At 35.1% G+C, this 20,703-nt stretch overlaps 1 protein-coding gene and 1 non-coding gene across 3 annotated transcripts; one reads left to right on the top strand and one right to left on the bottom strand.

The window, feature by feature from the left end:
• Nucleotides 1-5,105: 5,105 nt before the first annotated feature.
• On the bottom strand, nucleotides 5,106-20,059 carry LOC112025562 (methionine aminopeptidase 1A). Of its 2 annotated transcripts, XM_024058229.2 has the most exons (16): nucleotides 19,668-20,059; nucleotides 18,828-18,878; nucleotides 17,451-17,636; nucleotides 16,127-16,202; nucleotides 15,798-15,845; nucleotides 15,636-15,680; nucleotides 14,587-14,686; nucleotides 9,763-9,814; nucleotides 9,628-9,669; nucleotides 9,121-9,182; nucleotides 8,937-9,035; nucleotides 6,506-6,579; nucleotides 6,344-6,413; nucleotides 6,070-6,135; nucleotides 5,891-5,979; nucleotides 5,106-5,460 (listed from the first exon to the last, which is right to left on the bottom strand). In XM_024058229.2, the coding sequence occupies exons 1-16, from the start codon at nucleotides 19,739-19,741 to the stop codon at nucleotides 5,383-5,385; spliced, it is 1,212 nt and encodes a 403-aa protein (XP_023913997.1). In that variant the 5' UTR covers nucleotides 19,742-20,059; the 3' UTR covers nucleotides 5,106-5,382. The 2 variants fall into 2 exon arrangements, with proteins under 2 accessions (XP_023913997.1, XP_065632001.1); XM_065775929.1 differs by lacking the exon at nucleotides 5,106-5,460 and having other exon boundaries at nucleotides 6,315-6,413.
• A 95-nt stretch (nucleotides 20,060-20,154) lies between these two features.
• Nucleotides 20,155-20,227, top strand: TRNAR-CCU (transfer RNA arginine (anticodon CCU)). The gene has a single exon. It is a non-coding gene; the product is annotated as a tRNA-Arg (tRNA).
• Nucleotides 20,228-20,703: the final 476 nt, after the last annotated feature.

Raw genomic sequence — 20,703 nt, 5'->3', positions numbered from 1 at the left:
TGCAACTGCCATGGAATGGATGACGAAGCTCCAGCCATCCATTTTTGTTGCGATGAAATGAAGTGTCCTGTGACAACATGTTTCATCCATATTGCAGCGGTTACCTACTCAATGGATAATAATGAACAAATCGTGATCGCCAATGAGTTTTAGCACAAAGGGTACCAGCCCCATAAAAAATGGAGGGTAAGAACCCAACTTGGCCAACGCATTAGCACATTGGTTAGCTTTCCTAAATACATGATGGTGTTCAATTTGGAGTAGTAAGTTCCTGAAATTAGAGTGTAAGGAATCCATCAATAGGATAGTGGCATTGTTATTTGTTAGCTAGCTAATTAGGCATTTTGCATCAAGCTCTATGTTAAAGTCACTGGAAGTCTTTGATTTTAGTCTCAATCAAGGATCCTTTGTCCCCTCTAGTCAACTAGCATTAGGCCTACATATATTGTCCATCTATGTACAGAAATACACACGCAGCAATCTAAAAATTAAGTATTCATACACTACTATTCTCTCTTTTAATAGTTTCCTATATTGTTGCCTTTCCTCTGCACCCTAAAGCATTATTCTTGTATTTTGACAACGCCATTGTCAATGTTTTATGGCTTGTAGTATTTTGCACTTTTTGGTAGTGACCTTTATATTTTTAAAGAATTTGTACTTAATTGTTCAATAGTTTTAGTTGGTCTGTAATCATTTCAACTTAAGACAAGTTTTTACCTCTTTATTGCATCCTAAGGGAATGATAACAATCTTAAATAAACTATATAAAGGAATATAAATTTTTATAGCTATTTAAAACATTTCTTTATTTGTAGCTAGCAAATAAAGAACCAACTGCTTTATTCCGCTTGGGTTAAGGTCACCAATGCATATAAATGAGGCAAGCACAAAGCGATACATTGTAAAATAAAAGAAATATCAAGGAGGAATAAAGAAATTTAGGAAACAATATATAGAACTTTATTATTTAAGTGGTTAGCCAAACTTTACACCAAGCCAACTAGTTAGCGGTCTTTGAAGAGTTTTTTCAACATAGTAAGTTTGAAAAGTCTCTCAATGCTACCTTCATTGCTTTGATTCCTAAAAAGAATGACGCCTCTAATATTAGAGATTTCCGGCCTATTAGCTTGGTAGGGAGTGTGTATAAAATCTTGGTAAAGATTTTGACAAATCGTTTGAGAGTAGTTTTAGATCAGTTGATCTATGAGACTTAAAATAGCTTTATGGGTGGGAGACAAATCCTTGACTTGGTTCTTATTGCGAATGAGTGTGTGGATAGCCGAAGGAAGAGTAGGGTTCTTGGAGTCATTTGTAAACTTGATATTGAGAAAGCTTACAATCATGTGAATTGGGAGGCTTTGCTGTATTTGCTGAATAGAATGGGCTTTGGAGTGAAGTGGTGTAAGTGGATCCGCACTTGTATTTCCACAGTTTAGTTCTCTATTTTGATTAATGTGTCTCCAGTTGATTTTTTTGGTAGTTCAAGGGGTTTAAGACAAGGGGATCCGCTATCTCCTATGCTGTTTTTGATTTTGATGAAGGTGTTTAGTAGGATGTTGAGAAGAGTGGAGGGAGTTGGCTTGATCCACGATTTTAAAGTTAAGGGTAGGAGGGGTGGTGGGGAATGTGTTTCACATCTTTTGTTTGCAGACGATACTATCCTATTTTGTGATGCAAATGTGGAGCAAATTCTTCATATTCGGTTATTGTTACTCAGTTTTCAGGCGGTAACAGGTTTGAAGGTAAATGTGCATAAGAGTGAAATGGTTCCAATTGGGGAGGTTGGTGATGTGCATGCCCTAGTGGAAATTTTGGGCTGTAGAGTTGGAACTTTGCTTATGTCTTATCTTGGCATGCTGTTGGGGGCTTCGCATAATTTCCCTTCAATTTGGAATCCTATTTTGGAAAAAATTAAGCAGAAATTAGCCGGGTGGAAGAGGTTGTATTTGTCTAAGGGAGGGCGTTTGATGTTACTCAAGAGTACGTTATCTAGCCTTCCTACCTATTTTCTATCTCTATTCACCATTCCTACTTATGTGGCTAATAAGATTGAAAAGTTGCAAAGGGACTTTCTATGGGGTGAGAGCAAGATTCAACTGGTAGGTTGGGATAAAGTTTGTGCGCTTATAGCTAATGGTAGTTTGGGAATAAGGAAAATTACTACTTTCAATAGGGCCTTATTGGGGAAATGGCTGTGGCAGTTTGGGAAGGAAGAGGGTCGGTTATGAAGGAGGGTGGTAGCGTCAAAATATGGGGAAGAATGGGGGAAGGGGGGGGGGTGTGGATGGACTTCAAAGCTAGGTAGGGGAGTTCATGGGTGTGGTTTGTGGAGAGGTATTCGCATGGGATGGGAGGATTTTTGGAAGAATTGTCAGTTTGTTGTTGAGTTGAGGAATAGAGTGAGATTTTGGCAGGATGGGTGGTATGGGGATCAACCTTTCCAAGTGGCTTTCCCAAGGCTGTATGGTATTGTTATTGATAAGGAGGCATTTGTAGAAGCTTCTTTGTCAAGGCAGAGGGCGGAGGATAGAAGATTTTGGGATGTTCGTTTTATTCAAGAATTTAATGACTGGGAGATGGATGAAGGGTTGCATTTTCTTCGTATATTGGGAGCTAATATTCCTCCAATGGATGTTAGAGACCGGATGAGATGGAAGTTGAAGCCTAATGGGGAGTTTGACATTCGGTCGTATTATAACAAATTGCGAGATTCTCCCTCAATTGTCTTTCCTTGGAAAGGAATATGGAAAGTAAAGGCCCCTAGGCGAGTTTCTTTTTTTGTTTGGTGTGCAGCTTGGAATAAGATCCTAACGGGTGATAACTTGAGAAGATTGAGGGGATTGGATTTTGTAGACTGGTGTATTATGTGCCGGCATTGTTTAGAGACAGTAGACCACTTACTTCTTCATTGTGAGATGGCTTATCGGTTGTGAAGCTTTCTCTTAATAACTTTTGGTTTGTCTTGGGTTATGCCTAGATCGGTCTCAGATTTGCTTTTTGGCTGGTGGAATTGGTTGGGGAAGCATTCGTCTCAGATTTGGAACTTAGTTCCGCTGTGCATCCTATGGTGTATTTGGAAGAAACGGAATCAGAGGACTTTTGAAGATTTGGATAGTTCCGGTATTCAGATGATTGCCTCTTTTAGTGGGACTCTTTTTTATTGGTCTCAGGTTTGGGGATTCACGACTAGTGATTCTCTCCCCTCTTTTCTTAGCTCTCTTTCTCTTTTGTAATTTTCTGTTGTTTGATTTTCTTTTTTGTTTTTTCAGTTTTCTTCTTGTATTTCCTAGGTTTGCTCTATGTTTTTCATGCATAGAGTAGACTTTCGTATATATAACATTCCTACTTATCAAAAAAAAAAAAACTGAAACTTTTTTGTCTCTAACGTTCAACTTCACAAACACACGCACACATATATTTACACCTCCAAAGTCAGTAGAAGCTTCAATAGAAAAGGGAGACTTGTATTTGATTGGTTAATTGAGCGGTCGTGAAATGATTTGCAAGACAAAAAATGAAGCTTGACTATCTACTGCTATATGTAAACTATATTGCAGTGCAATACCTACTGCTCATTTGGCAAGACTATAGGGATTTAGCTCCGGTCCAATACCTTAATACTTAAGGTATTGCACCAGGTGCAATTACCCTAATCTCTCTCACATAAATTTTTATCATTCTTACTTTTTAACTTTTTTCTACTAATTTTCAATTTTTTTTATTCAATGGTTGAGATTGAAAGTTAGTTTTTCAACTTTTTATCTCAACCATTGATTTCTATTGCATCAGGTGCAATACCCTAAGTTAGGGTATTGCACCTGATCTTAATCTAGACTATAAAATATAAATAGTGTGATGTGGTGCATTATAACACTCTATCTTAGGGGTCTTTTCAAAACAATATAATTATTTTTTGTCCTAGCATTATAAAGAAAATTCACGACACTTCTCATTAAATTTTAATTGTATTTTACTACTATAGGAGACATTATTCACTCCTCTTAGCAACCACATCAATAATACCTAGTGGTCCTCTCTTCAATAATATGAAGCCATGTGTACAATTTATTCAAAACACAATCCAAATCACCATAAAAAAAAAAATAAAAAAATACACTCACCATTGACACAAAGGTATCATCAACCCCTACTTCCTATCTCCAAACCCAAAGTTTGGTTTGAAGGTCTGCAAGGAGTCCAAGTTGTTCCTGGACTTCAACCAGGTGACAACTCTTAACCCTACACCTCTCAGGTCCACTCAATCTTCGTATGCTTCCGAAAGCAACGCCTCTTGTACGACAGTGAGCCCACAAGCTCCATTAGTTCAAAGCAAAAACATTTTTCTAGACAATGTTTCCTCATTTTCGAGCATTTGTGGTGGCAAAAAAAAAAGTTCAAATTGAAAACATTTTTCATTGATCAAAATACCGTCCTGCAAATGACCCAAAAAAGAAATCCTCTAAAATGATAAAAATATCCTTAAAATCTTCAAAATTTGTACAACATACCCAAAACCCTCGAAATGGCTAAAATGCTCTTGAACTTACAAAATGACGAAAATAACCTTAAACTTCCAAAATGATTAAAATACCTTTAATGTTTTTAATATGAGTAAAATACCACTTAGAAGCCACCAGACTAATAAAAATAACTTCCAAAACCAATGAAGATCATGTAACATGCTTAAAGCCTCTAAAATGACCACAAAATTCATCAACTTTAAGAATTACCCCCAAACTTTTTTTAAGTCACACAAAATCAACTTTCAATTGCCCTTATGGAGGCTTGAATGATTTATAATTATACATGTGAATATTTAGGTAAACAGGTGAGTTGAATCTCATCCAGATAAAATGGGTTGGTTGGCTATTGGGTTTATTTTTATTGTTTTGTTTAATATTGTAAAGTGGTGAATTAAAGTTTGTATTTATAATCTATATATAGTGGCAAAGCTATGAAATTGTCCATGAAGAGGCCATATAAAAATTTGAGGATTTGGATATGTGTGTGTGTATGTGTGTGTGTGTGTGTGTGTGTGTGTGTGTGTAAACCATACTATAAAACAATTTTAAATGAATATTAATTACTTCTAACCTAGCATATGTACCACAACAGTATATATATATATATATATATATCCAAGACACACTAGTTAGCAACTACAAAAAATATCAAAAATAAAAAAAGTACAAGATTGTTTAAAAGGTGTAAAACACCAAAGCACACTTCCAATAACACATTCGCATCCAAAAGAAAAGGAAATGGTAGGAATCTAGAAAACCCTCAATCAATAATCGGTGTCTGTGATTGTTCACCGATGGCATGATATTGGCAGATGCAGGTTTCACCATACAGACAATTGCCGATAGTTGCCAATTATTATGCATTTAGCCAAGGAAATACATTTGGGGAGGAAGGTAGCCGCCCTGTAAGAACCTCAACTCCAGTCTCTGTCACCTAAATGTTCATATGGGAAGAAAATAAAAAGGTGTCAAGAGTGCGTTAGGCAGTCTGGGAACTCCATTGGGACTAACATCAAATAATCAGTCAAAACACCAAAACATTGCAAGCTAGTTTTCCCAGTATTTGCATCAGTCATGGACATACTTATCCCTTTAATTGGACAAAAATCACACAAACCTTAAAGCAGCAATACATATTTTCTTCCAACGGTGACAAAATGATTGCACTAAGGGGATATATAACATATAAGTGTTGGTCCTCAAGAACACAAGCTTGAAATTCCACAGGTGCTGGCAATAGTTTTATTTTATTTTAATTTTTTTTTGAATTATATTCTTATAGAAAAATCAGAAAAGAATCACCATTACTACCGCTAAATGAAAGTAAAAAACAATGATGAAAGAAGTAAAAAATGCATATGTACCAGAAGAGTGTGCTCAAACTGAGCACTGCGTTTGCCATCAGCAGTGACAGCAGTCCATCCATCAGGCCACATCCGATCACGCCAAACCCCTATTCAAAACATTTCTTTAAATGAAGCTAGCAAATAAAGCATCAATTTTCAACTATTATACCCACAAATTTAACAAATTTTCAAAATACCAGCATTGATCATTGGTTCAATTGTAAAGGTCTGCCCAGCCTTCATTACACCAACTGCTTTATTTCCTGCTTGGGTTAGGGTCACCAATGCATAAATGATGCAAGAAAGAAGCAATAGAATTCTTTGTTGTCACAGTATTATAAAGAAAGTTCATGACACTTTATTGTTTAATTTCCCATGAAATTGAAAGTATCTAACTGATATAGAAAATAGTGAGCTTAAAAGCCTGCTTAATTTAGGATACTTCCTTCAGCAAAAAATAATTTAGGATACTTCCATAATGGGGAATATTTGGTGCACAATGAAAAAGCTCTCCAATACCATGACCGCAATATGATTTTACCTAGTCATAGAGCAGAAAGAGTAAGAAATTATTAAATACTGTCAGTCATTTTAATAGAAAGGAAAATCTTACAATTGCAGACCAGACATTACCACTGAGAACCCCGACATTGTAGTATGACGATTAATAACTTCCCCAATTTCACGGAATCGCACCCCAGGTTTCACTGAATTTAACCCAAAAAAAAAAAAAACTATAAATCAAATTTTAAGTTCTAATGCGATGTAAAAGACTGAAAGTCTTTGCCTAATTGGTATAAAACAATAAATTCTGCAAATCCAGATAAAAAACAGGTAGATCTCTACAAACATCTTGGTATTCCCTATAAGCTTTTGCATATTAGACATATCCAGAACAAGGTCAATTTCCATTATCCCCTCCATAAAAGAATTATCCCATGCACTTTCTTCCCAGCTGACATCACTCAGCCAAATTTTACAGTCGGCAAGTCTTTCAGATTTTTTTTTTAAAGCCAGGTCCATAAGTATATAATCTGAATATTACATACACAACTAAAAAGAAGTATAACTCTAAAAGTAAAACATTGATAGATAATAATATCACCAAAAACCACAAAAAAGTGGGTTCAGCCCTAGTACAGAAGTAATATACAAAGGAAGAGCCAAATATAAAAATAAATAGAAAAAGGAAGTGTGCATCCATCACCAAGATTACTCATTGATACCCAAAATATGGCTAGCAAGATATCAAATTTCACTAAAAACGAATTTGATTAATCAAATTTAATGAGCAATCAAGTGATCTTCCAGTCCAAGGCATTAGCAGGTCAATTATGCTATGCTAGTGGCAAGTCACAGGCTTAACTTGAACCACCAAAGGATAAATATAATTGTCAACTAGAACAATGATCAATATACTTTTCACTCCATCTTTTTGAATTTTCATAGATGTAATAAATTAACAATTCATTCAGGGATTCCTCAATTCTCTAAACTTTAGAATGTAATTGTTAAGAGGTCCTTTGTACACACCCTATATAGTTTAAGGCCATTTCTTATTTTCTTAAATAAAATTTTCTTTTTATGTAAAAAAAAAAAAAAATCTTTGAAAAAAGTGCAAAAGGGACGAACCCTAGCACACAAGGAGTATACAAAGGACAGCCCAATCAAAATGTAAAAGAAAATTTAAAAAGAAAAAAATACAATAACAATTAACAGAAGCTCAAGCATCTAGGAAGGCTAGAAAGAGTGTTCTAAAAAACGTATAAGTCAAAGTCCGATCATAAAAAGGTCTTCAAAAATCATTACTTCAACTTCTCCTGGATCATTTATTTCCCTTCGAAGGCACAGACATTTCTTTCTCCCCAAAAACACCACATTAAACAAAAAGGAACGGCTTTTTAGATCACCCCATTTCTTCTCCTTCCAAAATGTCCCTCCCAATACAGTAACAATTCCAAAACAGAATACAGACATCACTCAAGATTGCTTTTTGGAAGGTTAAGGTTCCGACCAAGATTGCTTTTTTCACTTGGACTGCTGCATTGTGTAAGGTCCTAACGATTGATAATCTCCACTCCATAAGGTTTGTGTTAATGATTGGTATATGTGCAAGAAAGCTTGGGAGAGTGGGTCATTAGATCCTTCACCGTGCTTGTGCTAGTGAGCTATGGTCTTTGATTTTTCTGTCTTTTTGGAGTCCAATAAGTTATGCCATCTAGTCTCACTGCAGTTCTAGCCTGCTAGAAAGGAAGTTATGTTGGGACAGGATATGGCACGATTTGGAGTGAGTGCCATTGTGTTTATTTTGATTGGTGTGGAGGGAGCACAATCGAAGAGCATTTGAGGAGGTTGAACATTCTCCAAACGGATCTGAAGCTGCTCTTGCTGTGTACTTTGTATGTGGTGGGCTGCTTCAGCAGCTCAGTCCTCTCTATCTTTACTTACATTATTGATAGTTCTACTTTTTCGTGATTTTTCTTCGCTTAGTATATCACTTTTACAGTAAGTTCCTTACATATATATATAGGTAATTAGTGCAGTTTTATTAAAAAAAAATAATAAAATCTTTAAGTTCACAATGATGAACAAAAAGGAACAATGAAAACAAAAGTACAAAAATCAAATGGCTAGTCTAATAGAAACAAGGAACTCTATAATGGATGAACAATCCAAGGAACCCCACTAATCATCAAAAAAATATATATATCTGGAGACTTGGTTGGATAAATGACCCTTGTAGTTCATGCACAAGACTTAATCAGTCTCTAAGAACTGTAGCATAATGCAGTTTTAATTCCAAGATTTGCTAAATTTATCAAGGTTGACAAGCACATGAAACAGGCCATCAGCATAATCCTATCAGACTTCAATCTTTAATCTTTACTGAAGTTGGTTTCAAGTTTACACTAGAATAAAAGAACATTGACGCCTCTTCTAAGTGCCAGTGTTTCAACTAGGTCCCAGCCAAAACACTTAACCACAGAGAGAGAGAGAGAGAGAGAGAGAGAGAGAGAGAGAGAGAGAGAGAGTTCATATATTACTTAAAATATCCAACACATACCAATAGCTATTGCTTTCTCCAAGCTTTCATAAGTACATTGAACCAGCCGTCTAGACTCTTCATCAACATTACCCACAAAATACGTTTCATTGAGATCACCTGCATAATGAGTCACCTATCAGTTAAATACAGAGCTTCTTTGGCAATATTTGAATCAATTTCAAAGGGGTATAATGTTTCGTACCATGGACACCTTTATAGTACACAGTTACATCAACATTTACAATATCACCATCCTCTAATTTCCTGTAGGAAATAAAACAGAATCTGCTTAGGAAAGTTTTCTTTAGAATACAATTAGACAATGAGAAATACAAAGCCGACTACAAAAGCTCACAAAAGGAAAGTATACACAAAAGCACAGTTCTGCTACCCACTTAGAATCGCTTATAAACAAAAATATGGCATGACTTATACCACAAATGTTCAGACATGAAATCCTAAGTACTCAATTGTAACTAAAAGCAATACATGTCAGTCTGCTAAGAAATTAACCAATGAGCCATAAAAAAGAATAATTACAACATAACCCAAAACTATAACATACTTTTGGTAAAATTACAAGATCATTAGATGTTTATTGTTTCAAAAAATTGATTGCAGAGAGTGTCAAAGAAGTGAGACATGAAAAAGCATCAGAATTCACTCAGGACTAAAAAAAAATAATTTGACCTGATTGATACACACATACCTCGCATCCGGAATTCCATGGCAAATTACTTCATTAACTGACCTGCAACAAATAGACAAATTGAAGTAGATTTCCTCGATCAATACCATAGAATCCCAAGAATCTTCATAAGAGAGTACACAAAGAAGTACCTACGTGCAGCAAGACTTTGGGAAGAAATGATAATTGAGAGGAGACGGATATCCTCCTGCAGTAAAGTAAAATTTCAAGAATAATTTAGCAGATCATTTACTAATTAAATGTAAAAAATTCACATTGCCATATCTAGAAATTCAAAAAACCACACAAAGACAATTACCCTCAGAGGCACATAAAAAAGTTGCCAGATCACCATGAGTCCAATTACATGTGTCTCACTAGATTACCACAGGCACAGCCCAACAGTTACAAACAAGAAACAACATGCCACTGTGCATGACAGTCTTAATTATAACCCTAGTAATCAAAGCATTCGGACAAACTATCACCCACAAAATTTTGGTAGTCTACATGAGTGGCTCTAATGATGTAATTGAAGAATGAACTCACAAAACCAATTTGGACTCCAGCATTTGATACAGGGATGAAAACTCACAAGATTAGTAGAAGCTTTAGCCATCTTACAAGGGCAAAAAGCAGGCAGCATTGCCAAACACATATCAAAGGTATTGACATATCATCCAATTCAATCTGATGATGGATACAAGCATGTGTCATTGCCCCCATAAAAATCACAGTAACCAGAAATGGACATTGGACCAACATGCTGATCAGACCAGGAAACAGTGAATGAACACTTTTCTGATTTACTACAATTAAAAGATCAAATAAGAAAGTAAAACCAATCAAGAGCTGATCAAATCCAGGTCAAAAAGAGGGCACTTTCCTGTGTTGCACTAAAAAAAGAAAAAAGGACCTAAGAGAAGACGCTCTTCTCTTAGATTTCTTCCTCCTGTGCCCGGCCCGTGTTAGAGGGGAAGATTAGCAAAGCGAGAAAAGACAGAGGAGGGGAGCAGCATCTTATTCTCTTCGCGAGAACTTCCTGATCGGAGAAGCATTCGGAACAGGCTCCTCATTCATTTTATTGGCAGAAATGATCCAATCCATTCGGGGCTTCAGGGAACCAAAAAATGAAGTCTTTCGACTTGATTCATAGAGAGGATCAATGATAGATAGACAAAATATAGATAAACGAGATACCTTTTTTTCTCTAAAAAAAGAGGAATAGAATAGACATCCCCTTAGATGTCTATGTAATCCTTTATCATCTCCCGATTCCTTTTATATCGTTGTATCCGCTCTCTCTAAAAAAGACGGATAGAGAAAGAGCAGATAGATCCTATCCCCTATATCGAACACTAAGCATTATGCCAATATAAGCCTTGCAGCTAAATCAAGTTTGGTCCGCAAATTACATGCACACATGTTTTTACAAATTCAAACTTAAAGAGTGAGTTGAACCAAGTTAAGAGAGCGAGACCAAAAAAAAAAAGAGTAGAGGAAGACCAAATATAACGTTAGTGGAAGCAATAAAAAGGAAATTAATTAAGAAAGTAACAAAGAGCATGACTTCAGATAGAATCCAATGGAGGAAAAGAATACATGTGGCAAGTACTCTATTGAGGATTCATAACTGACCCAAAATTTGGGACTAAAGTTTGTTGTTGTAGTTGTACTGCTACCGTGCATTGGACCCATTCCTGTTATTAGAGGAATGGATGCAATACCATTAGGCTAAAGCAATTTGGCTTTTTTATTTATTTTATTTATTTATTTACTTTCTGCCAACACTTTACACCTATGTTCTCCTTTCTATTTCTACAATAGTTTCTCATATTTAATTTGCAGATGATACTTTGATTTTCTGCGAAACTGATCTTGAACAGCTCTGCTATTTAAAGGGTGTATTGCTGTGTTTCGAAGCTGTATCTGATCTCAGGATAAATTTGGGTAAGTCTTAGATGGTTCCAATAAGGGAGGTTGCTAAGGTGGAATCCTTGGCTGCTTTATTAGGTTGAAAATTTTCTACTCTGCCCATGAAGTATTTGGGGTTACCATTAGGGGCAAAGATATAATCATATAAGCAAGCCAAAAGCAATCTGGCACCCGTTGTTGAAGAAGATGGAAAGGAGGGTAGGAAAAGACTTATTTAGCAAAGTGTGGGTGAGTTGCACTAATTAAGAGCACTCTCTCAAGTGTGCCTACATATTTTTAATCCCTGTTTCCGATTCTTGCATTTTGGCCAATCATATGGAGAAGTTACAAAGGGATTTTCTATGGGTTGCCCGGCCCTCGGGGATGAGTTCAAATTTCTTTGGTTGATTGGAAGACAGTGTGTGAGCCAAGGCAATCTGGGGGTTTGGGAGTGTGGAATCTTATGCTCTTTAATAAGGTGTTATTTTTGGTAAATGGCTTTGGAGAGATGTTATGAAAAAGTAGTCCTTTTGGAGAACAGTGGTTCACACCAAGCATGGTACTGATTGGGGAAATTGGGTGTCCTAGACAATTAAAGAATCTTATGGTCTAAGCCAATGGAGACATATTCATAAGAGGCATCGGTAAGGGACCTTATGCAGGGGGCAATGGTGATTTGCTTTGTGATGTCACATTCCTTAGGCATTTCAGGAATGGGAGTAGGAGACTTTGCAATCTTTTTTTGCTTTTATTTATTCTTGCAAGATTGGTGGGGGTGGAATTGATAGGATAGGTTGGCTTCCATCAAAGAACAAGATTTTTGAGGTGGTCTTATTATAATCGTCTTCCTCAAGGCAGCCCATGTCCTTTCACGTGGAAGAGTGTGTTGAGAGTAAACATTCCTCCCAAAGTTGCTTTCTTTAAATGGACAGCTGCAAAGGGTGGAATTTTTACAATGATCTTTGTAGTAGAAAATTTTGTGCAAGAAAAGTGTTGTTAGTGGATCATTTGCTCCTTCACTGTGAGTTTACTTCCCAGCTTTGGTCCTTGGTGTTTTGTCGCTTTGGCCTACATTGGACCATGCCTGGGAGGGTGGTAGACATGCTGGCTTGCTGAAAGGGGCACATTTCTTGCTGTGCACCTTGTACGATTGGGTGGTTGATGGTGCAACCATAGCATTATTAAAGAAAGAATATTCTCTTAGGAGGCCTAAGGCTAAGGCAAAGCCCAAGAATAAGTGTCCATCCTAGTTAATTGAGGTTTTTATATTTTATTTGATCATTCTAGAGTCAAGGGTATTTAGTAATTTTACAATTGTTGGGTATGGGCCATTGGTTTTATTTTATTAATTAATAAGCAGTATATACAGTGTTGTTAAAAGTGCTGAGCTCATTTTAGCGCAAAGGCATCCTGGAGCCTAGTCGCAAAGCGCAAGCGAGCGCCTGATCGATGTGAAGTGCACATTAAAAAAAAAAAATTAATAAATTTTAAAAAAATTATTAATGGTGAATACAACAATTAAGTGATCAATTAATAATATAAATTACAATAAAACATTTTATATAATTTATACAACATTTATATAATTCTCTCATGCTTTACAAAATATATGCAAACATGATATTTGATGGCCATGATTACAAAAAATCATTGAATCAAAATAGAAGTATAGAACCAAAAAGGCAATGGCTAAAAAGTACTAGAATGTTAAGTAATGTTATCTTTGCCTAACAAAATCAATGCAAATATGCAATGCAATCCTAATCTACATAATCATCATCCTCATTAAGCAAGGGACCATCATAATTGTCTGACTTGAGTGTTTGTTTGTGTGGTCGTGGTCCAAAAGGTCTAAAAAAAGAGGTAGACTTAGGTGTATGGTAGCACACCACACTATTAGTTTTTATATATTAAATCAATGGCTTATATCAAATATATTTAGATCTAATGGCTGAAAATCAAATCAAGATTTTATTTAAAAATTTTTACAAAAAACCTCAAAAAAGCACAATTTGTGCTTAACATAAAAGCTCTAAAAAGAGAGTGCCTCACTTTAGAGAGGAAAAGGCCCCAAGGCCTGTGCACTCTGCACTTTGCGCTTAAGTGCGCTTTTAACAACACTAATTATATAGTTTATGGGTATTTACATATGGGCTTTGGCTTAATTCAAATAGGTTAGTTTACTAGTCAAACTTGGAATCCTAGTACTCGAAGGAGTCCTAATACTACTACTACAAGAAAGAGTCTATATATATTGTGCTCAATGTACTGTAAGCATGTAGAGTTGATTAATAAAAAATTGAGTGTTTTGAGCATATAGGCTCTCTTCTTTCTTTCTTTCTTTTCTTTCTCCAATTTACTGTTCACAGGTATGCAACCCCTAAAATACCATTAAAAACCTCTTTTTCTTCTTCTTTACAATCCCACAATCCTTCTTAAACAATTCTAAATCTAGATCACAAGTTCTCCTAACCCAAAGCCCACCACAAACACAGGAAGACATTTTCTCAATTTGTTCTCCGTCAGTAACAATTTGGAATAGCCATTCTTGGGCTAATTTGTTTGAGTTTTTAGATGCTTGTTCTTTTAGGTGATGCTCTTGTAGGTGCCCAAGTACACTGCTTGCGTACAAAGAATGCTACATAATTTCCTTTTATTTTTATTTTTCTAACAAAGTTTTTCTTAGTTATCCCCCAACCTACCCCTACCCCTCCCCCCCCCGGGCCTGCCCCAAAACCACCACCACCAAAAAAAATCTCTAATTAAACAAAAAGATAAAGATAGAAAGACCCTTATCATATAGGATGGAGGACTTTACAAATCAATCCCCACTCAGTTTCACTCCTCAAAAAACAAATTTAAATTACAACACAAACAAAGGTAAATTGAACAAAAATAATGACAACCCTTAAGATCATATCTGAAAGTACCCCTGAGAGACATATCATTGCTAAAATAATCTAATCAATCATATATTGCATGCTTAAAAGGAAATTTTGATTCAAGGGTTAAAAAATGGAAAAAATAAAAGTACTAACATATTCTAAAGAATGAAAAAGCTCATACCAGCCGCAATAGTTGCATCATGAACCACTCTGTCAATCTCATCAGTTGTCACACCAGGCTGTATTACACGAGCAGCCGCATCCAAAACTTCCCTTCCAATCTAAGAATGATGATTGTTAAACAACAAAATTGAGAATCTATCTGGATGAACGGGGCTTAATAAACCAGCAAAGGTTTCAAATCATGCTCAAACATGCCCAAGTTCAGTATAAAAATAAAATAAAAAATAGAGACATCTACAAGAAGTAAAATGAATCCTTATTTGCTTCGAAAATATTGAATGTGTTATCGATATAGGATCTTTAAAGAGCATTACACAATTAGTTTGGTATGCTTACAGATTAATTTGCACGAGGAAAAACAAAAGGCTCGTTTAAGGCTGTGAAAAAAGGTAGAGGAAGACCAAAAATAACATTTGTAGCAGGAAAAAAAGGACATGTCAATTAAAGAAGTAATAGAGAGTATGACTTCAAATAATATAGAATGGTAGAAAGAATATATATTGCCAATCCTGACTAATCTGTTAAAAATCCATAGTTGACCCAAAGGACTAAACCAAACTTGGTTGTTGTATAAAGCAATAAACAACATTATAAAATTTTAACAATAATGAAGACTCAAATCATTATGCAAAATTCGTCTTCTAGGATGCATGCAGCACACAGTGCTCCTATACATGTATATTGTCAACAATGATGCATGCTTTAAGGAAGAACGAGGATGAGACAATTTTTTTTTTTTTTTTTTGACAAGTAATAAAGATTCATTGATATCAAAAAGAGAGAGACACCCAAGTACACAGGGAGTATACAGGGGTGAACAAATCAAAAACGAACATTACAAAAAACAAGTAAATCCAAAATAGAAGAAAAATGATGGTTTCTCCACACAGAGAACCAATCAAGTAAGGTTCTAAAAAAAAAGAAGCTTGAGATCAGGCATGGAATGCTCCTTGTCTTCAAAAAATGATGATGAGACAATGATGCAATATTGGCATGCATTAAAAAAATGATGTCATAAGAAAAAAGATAATTACAAACAGAACTTACTCGACAAGTCTCTCTCATTCTCTCAATTTGATCTGGTGTTTTGATCTTCAAAACAAAATACATCAATTATAAAAGAGGAATTAATAAGTAAACTAAAACAAAAGAAAAGGTCCAATTTTATTGCACATAAAATTCCACTCAAAAGTGTAAGTACAAGTGTACCTCAACAACATGCTGCAGATCACTATTGGGCTCAGTTTTTGGGATACCCTACAAGTCAAACGGCAAGAAAAGCTGCATGAAAACCACATTTGACTCAATATAAAGAGTGTGGGCGTGGACGGTGCCCACAGCACTCTGGCTAGAAAAGACAAAATCCACCTTCAGCAATTGCTGAACTACAATCAAATCAGCAAGGACAAAGTACGTCTAAAATATTGAGTGAATCCATATTTGTGGACAAAAAATCCTCCAGTGAGAAGAAAACGACATGCATATGAGTGTGAAAAATGATACTCAACATGTGAAAAGAAATGAGTCAAAAAACTCACATCAGCTGCCCAGTCAGGAAGCTCAATATGAGCAGGTACAGCACGTCTACCAGATATAGCATATGGCCTTAGTTCCCTGCACAATAAGAGACCACAGACATGAATTTTTTTAGGTAATGAAATGCTTTAAAAAAATTTAAAAAAAATAAAAAAGAAAAAGAAACTTGCTCCCTGTGTAAACAGGTAGTGTACTAGGGATGCTACAAAAATCATCTAAAGTTACATAAGTCAAGAAACTCCTCAAGTGAAGAAAAAGAATGACTGCTCAAAGTCTCATCCAATCATACAAGGAGTCCAAGAAAAACCGTTTCAACTCCACAATTGAACGCTCTACCCCTTCAAAAGTATATTAAATCTGTTCTCCAAATAGTCTACATAATACATAGTGGGATAGCACCCCATATATCTGCACTTCTGCTGAATTATGACCACCAAAAACACCTTCCAACACACTTAGGCACCACCATGTGATGCCGAAAAAACAAAACAACAAGGACCATAAACTTTATGCATAAGCACAGAGGAGAAGAAAGTGATCCATAGATTTCCCAACTATTTTTGCATGTAGAACACCATTCTGCAATACAAATACTTCTCTTCCTCAAATTGTCCATAGTAAGAATCTTTTCCATAACCGCCACCCATATAAAGGGCTACTTTATTAATGTCCTTCACCTTCAAGATGCTTTGACAATAACAAGAAATTATGGTGTGAAGCATACTTTAACAAAAATCAAGGAGGTGTAATAAGAAAAAAATTATTATCATAAAAGATTAAAGGGTAAAAAGCTCACTAAATTCCAATAAAGAACACTGCCCTTAAAAAAGATTAGCTGCTAGTTGATTTCGCCTATTCAAAATTTTGATAATCTACTGCTGGTAGACTTTTCCATCTTCTCTCTATGTCACATAATAGTGGAAGTTTCTAAATTTCTTTCCTTAGTAACCATTATTTAGGTAATTGGTAGACATAAGTCCTAATATTTACAAATAAATCTAGGTAATTTTATATATATCTAAGACTACTTAGAACCAAACAGATGCTTCAGTCATATATCACCAGCTAACAATACTCTATCTGATATCACAGCCTCGAAGATTTGTATAATTGAATAATCGCCCCCCACCCCCCCCAAAAACCCTAAAAAAAAAATTTAAGAGAAGAATAGGAGAATAAATGAACGCGGAAATTGGAAAGGCAGTGTTGAAACCTAAAAATCCCTATCCAACTTAAATGTAGCATCAGAATTATCAGACGTAAATGCCTGACGAATAAACAGAAGGGTATGTAGAATATGAGGCAGACATAATCCTTGAAAAATACCCTGTCCAGTCAAAATGGGGAAGTTTTTGAGTTCGAGCCTGTCCTTTCTTCAAGCAATATTGCCAACCTTCATTAGGTAAGTCTGAATTTTGTTCATGTGGAGTACCTGTCCCAAGTGAGGACAGCTTTGCCTTCAAATGCACTGCTTTATGAGAGCTCCAAGAAGCCTTGAAACAATCTTGAGTGCTGATAAGAAATAAACCATAATATGAGAACAACAACAACACAAAATAAAAAAGCATATTTGATCCAAATTTAAAGGAATATACACTATTTTAGTTGATGTCAAAGGGCCAATGTGCAAATTATATTGAAAGAAGTTGATGAGAAGCCTTTCTCCTTGTGTCCAATATTAATACATACAAGTATATGAAATGAAACTAAGAGCCAACAGTGTTAGCATATAAATTCTTTGGCATCAAAATATGTTCAATGATGGTTGTATATTACCACCAAGACAAGACACCTCTTGTTATCTGCATTTTAACTCAACATGCTTAATTCATGCATAATCTCCACAACCCAGTATCATGGACCAAGTCGGCATCCCATAGCATTTGAATGTAATATTTGAAAGTTTTACATGGAGTGTCATAGAACTCGACAGCTCATTTCAAACACCCCTACAATTGATGCAACTGGACAAGTTAGTCTCAATCAGATATCCAGGTGCCATGATAAAATTTTCTAGGAGACACAGAACATGTCAAATAATGGATCCCTTCAGGCACAATAAAATAATGCGATGTTTCAATGAATAAACTGTATAAGTTGTAGAGCCAGCCTGCACGTACTGTAACCAAGTTTAAACACACAAAAAAATTAGCCTTCCATCATGCAATTCTCTGCCAAAATTTTGCAACTAAAAATCAACTCAGATATAATGATAACCCATTATTTTCAAATGATCAATCTGGCCTTGGATGCATACAGATATGCATATTGTTTGATGACTTGTTCCAAACCTAAGAAGTATGAAGTTCCCATAATACTGTGAAGTCCACATTTCTACAAAGTCTCAATCTCATCTACTTTCTACTACTGTATGCCACATTTGGCAAGTTCTACTCACAATTTTCACAAATAAAATATCCATAAAACACTTGATTCAAGAAATCAGAATTTCCAGTCAAAGACAACCCTTAATGCTTGCTTTCAAAGCAAAATATTAATACTGAAGAAAACAGTATTTGTGATGGTATGAGCATTATTCACCGAAACCAAGGGACAGCAATAGCCCAAGGGCATGAACATGAATATGATTTATCCCAATAAATCAAAACTGAAAAGGAAAAAAAAAAAAAAAATGCCATTCCAAGCACATATTGCATAAAAATGTTCATACAAGTAAAACAAAAGCAGGAAAAGATTACACACCAGAAAGCAGCGCCTTCACGAGGGAGCTTTAATTCCACACATTTGGGACACCTACAAACAAAAACAAACGTCAATCCTAAACGGCAGTGCATAAGAGTTTTAACCAAATTCCATATCTAGTCAAAATCACATGGAAGATTTATCTGACACAACAAACTAAATCGAAACCTCAACCTTTAAAACAGATGAAAGTTGAGCCAAAAATCATTTTTTCCGAGGGTAAAATACTATTTTTTGGTCCCCAAATCTCCCCAAAACTTCGTCTCTCGTCCTTAAATTATTGAAAATGTTTTACTTTCCGTCCTCAAAACTTTAAAAAATTATCTTTCTTCATCCCTAAACTATTGAAAAAATCTTTTTCATTCATATTTTTATCTCTAAACTATTTTTTTTTTTAAAAAAAAAAACTCTTTTACAAAGTTTAAGGATTAAAAAAGATCTTTTTAAAGTTGAGAGATTTTAAAAAAAAAAAAAAACTTTAAGGGACCAAAATAGTTGGTTAAGGACAATTTGAACCTTAAACTCTCTTTTTGGAGAGGTGCCAATTGAGCTACAAGGCTCGAGAGTTGAACCGAAAATTATTAATAAAATAAAAACAGTCATTGATTGCAGCTCACATTGCTGCAACAAGAATGTGCTTATGTAACGAGTAATGCCTATTCCCCTAATAATACCTATCCCTAAGTTCCAAAATCACTATACAAATAGCTTAAATTCTCAAGTTCTTTGCATTCATTGATAAATTTAATAAAACCAAAATACCCTTTTTTAAATATAATAATAATAATAATTTATTAAAAAAAAAAAAAGAAGTGAAAATTGAAAACTGAAAATACGTACTGAAGGTGAGCAGGTTTGCCACAGCGAGCGCAGGATAGGGAAGTGGTATCGGCCACATCGGAACCACCGGACATCGTTTTCACGATTTTGTTAATTTGCTGTTGTTGTTGTTGTTGTTGTTGTGGTTTTAATTTTATTCGTGTGTAAAACAAAATATTAGTGTGGTAAAAAAAATACAGAAAATACTACTGTCACTTGATGATGATGATGATGGCTGAAAAGTGATTAATAGAATCAGAATATGATTGGAGGAGAAGTACAGGGAACCGTCTGATGTGATGACGACAAAACGGTCAAAAGAGCTTTAAAGCTTTTCTGAGAGAGAGAGAGAGAGAGAGCTAGGGTTGCAGGGAGAAAGTAGACACGGAGGGAAAGGAGCTGGGTTTTTTTTTTTTTTTTTAATCTTTTATACTTGGTAATTATGATTTAATTTTTTGTGAGACATTTGTATATGTATTTATTGAAAGCTAGAGAGATATATCAACGAGCGCCTGTAGCTCAGTGGATAGAGCGTCTGTTTCCTAAGCAGAAAGTCGTAGGTTCGACCCCTACCTGGCGCGTAATTTACTTATCCCCCCTTTTTTCTTTTAGAACACAAGCTAATTGCATTAGAGCATCCGTAGCAGATGTTCTAAAAATTATGTCATTTTACCATACTAAAGGTTTACTTTATTATTTTACCACATCATTTTACAACATCCTATTTATCAGATGTTTTATAATTTAATTTTATACATTAAAATAATATTCACTACACATTAAAATAATATTTATTACAACTCATCAACACAATCTAGAGCATCCGTAGCAGATGTTCTAAAAATTATGTCATTTTACCATACCAAAGGCTTATTTTATTATTTTACCACATCATTTTACAACATCCTATTTATCAGATGTTTTATAATTTAATTTTATACATTAAAATAATATTTACTACACATTAAAATAATATTTATTACAACTCATCAACACAATCTACACATTAAAAGAAAAAAAAATTTGCCACATGCATTCCATACCATGGCAAATTTGC

The sequence above is a fragment of the Quercus suber genome, unplaced genomic scaffold, assembly GCF_002906115.3.
Source record: "Quercus suber isolate HL8 unplaced genomic scaffold, Cork oak 2.0 scaffold_122, whole genome shotgun sequence".
Taxonomy (NCBI): domain Eukaryota; kingdom Viridiplantae; phylum Streptophyta; class Magnoliopsida; order Fagales; family Fagaceae; genus Quercus; species Quercus suber.
This window is presented reverse-complemented; position numbering and strand designations above follow the sequence as displayed.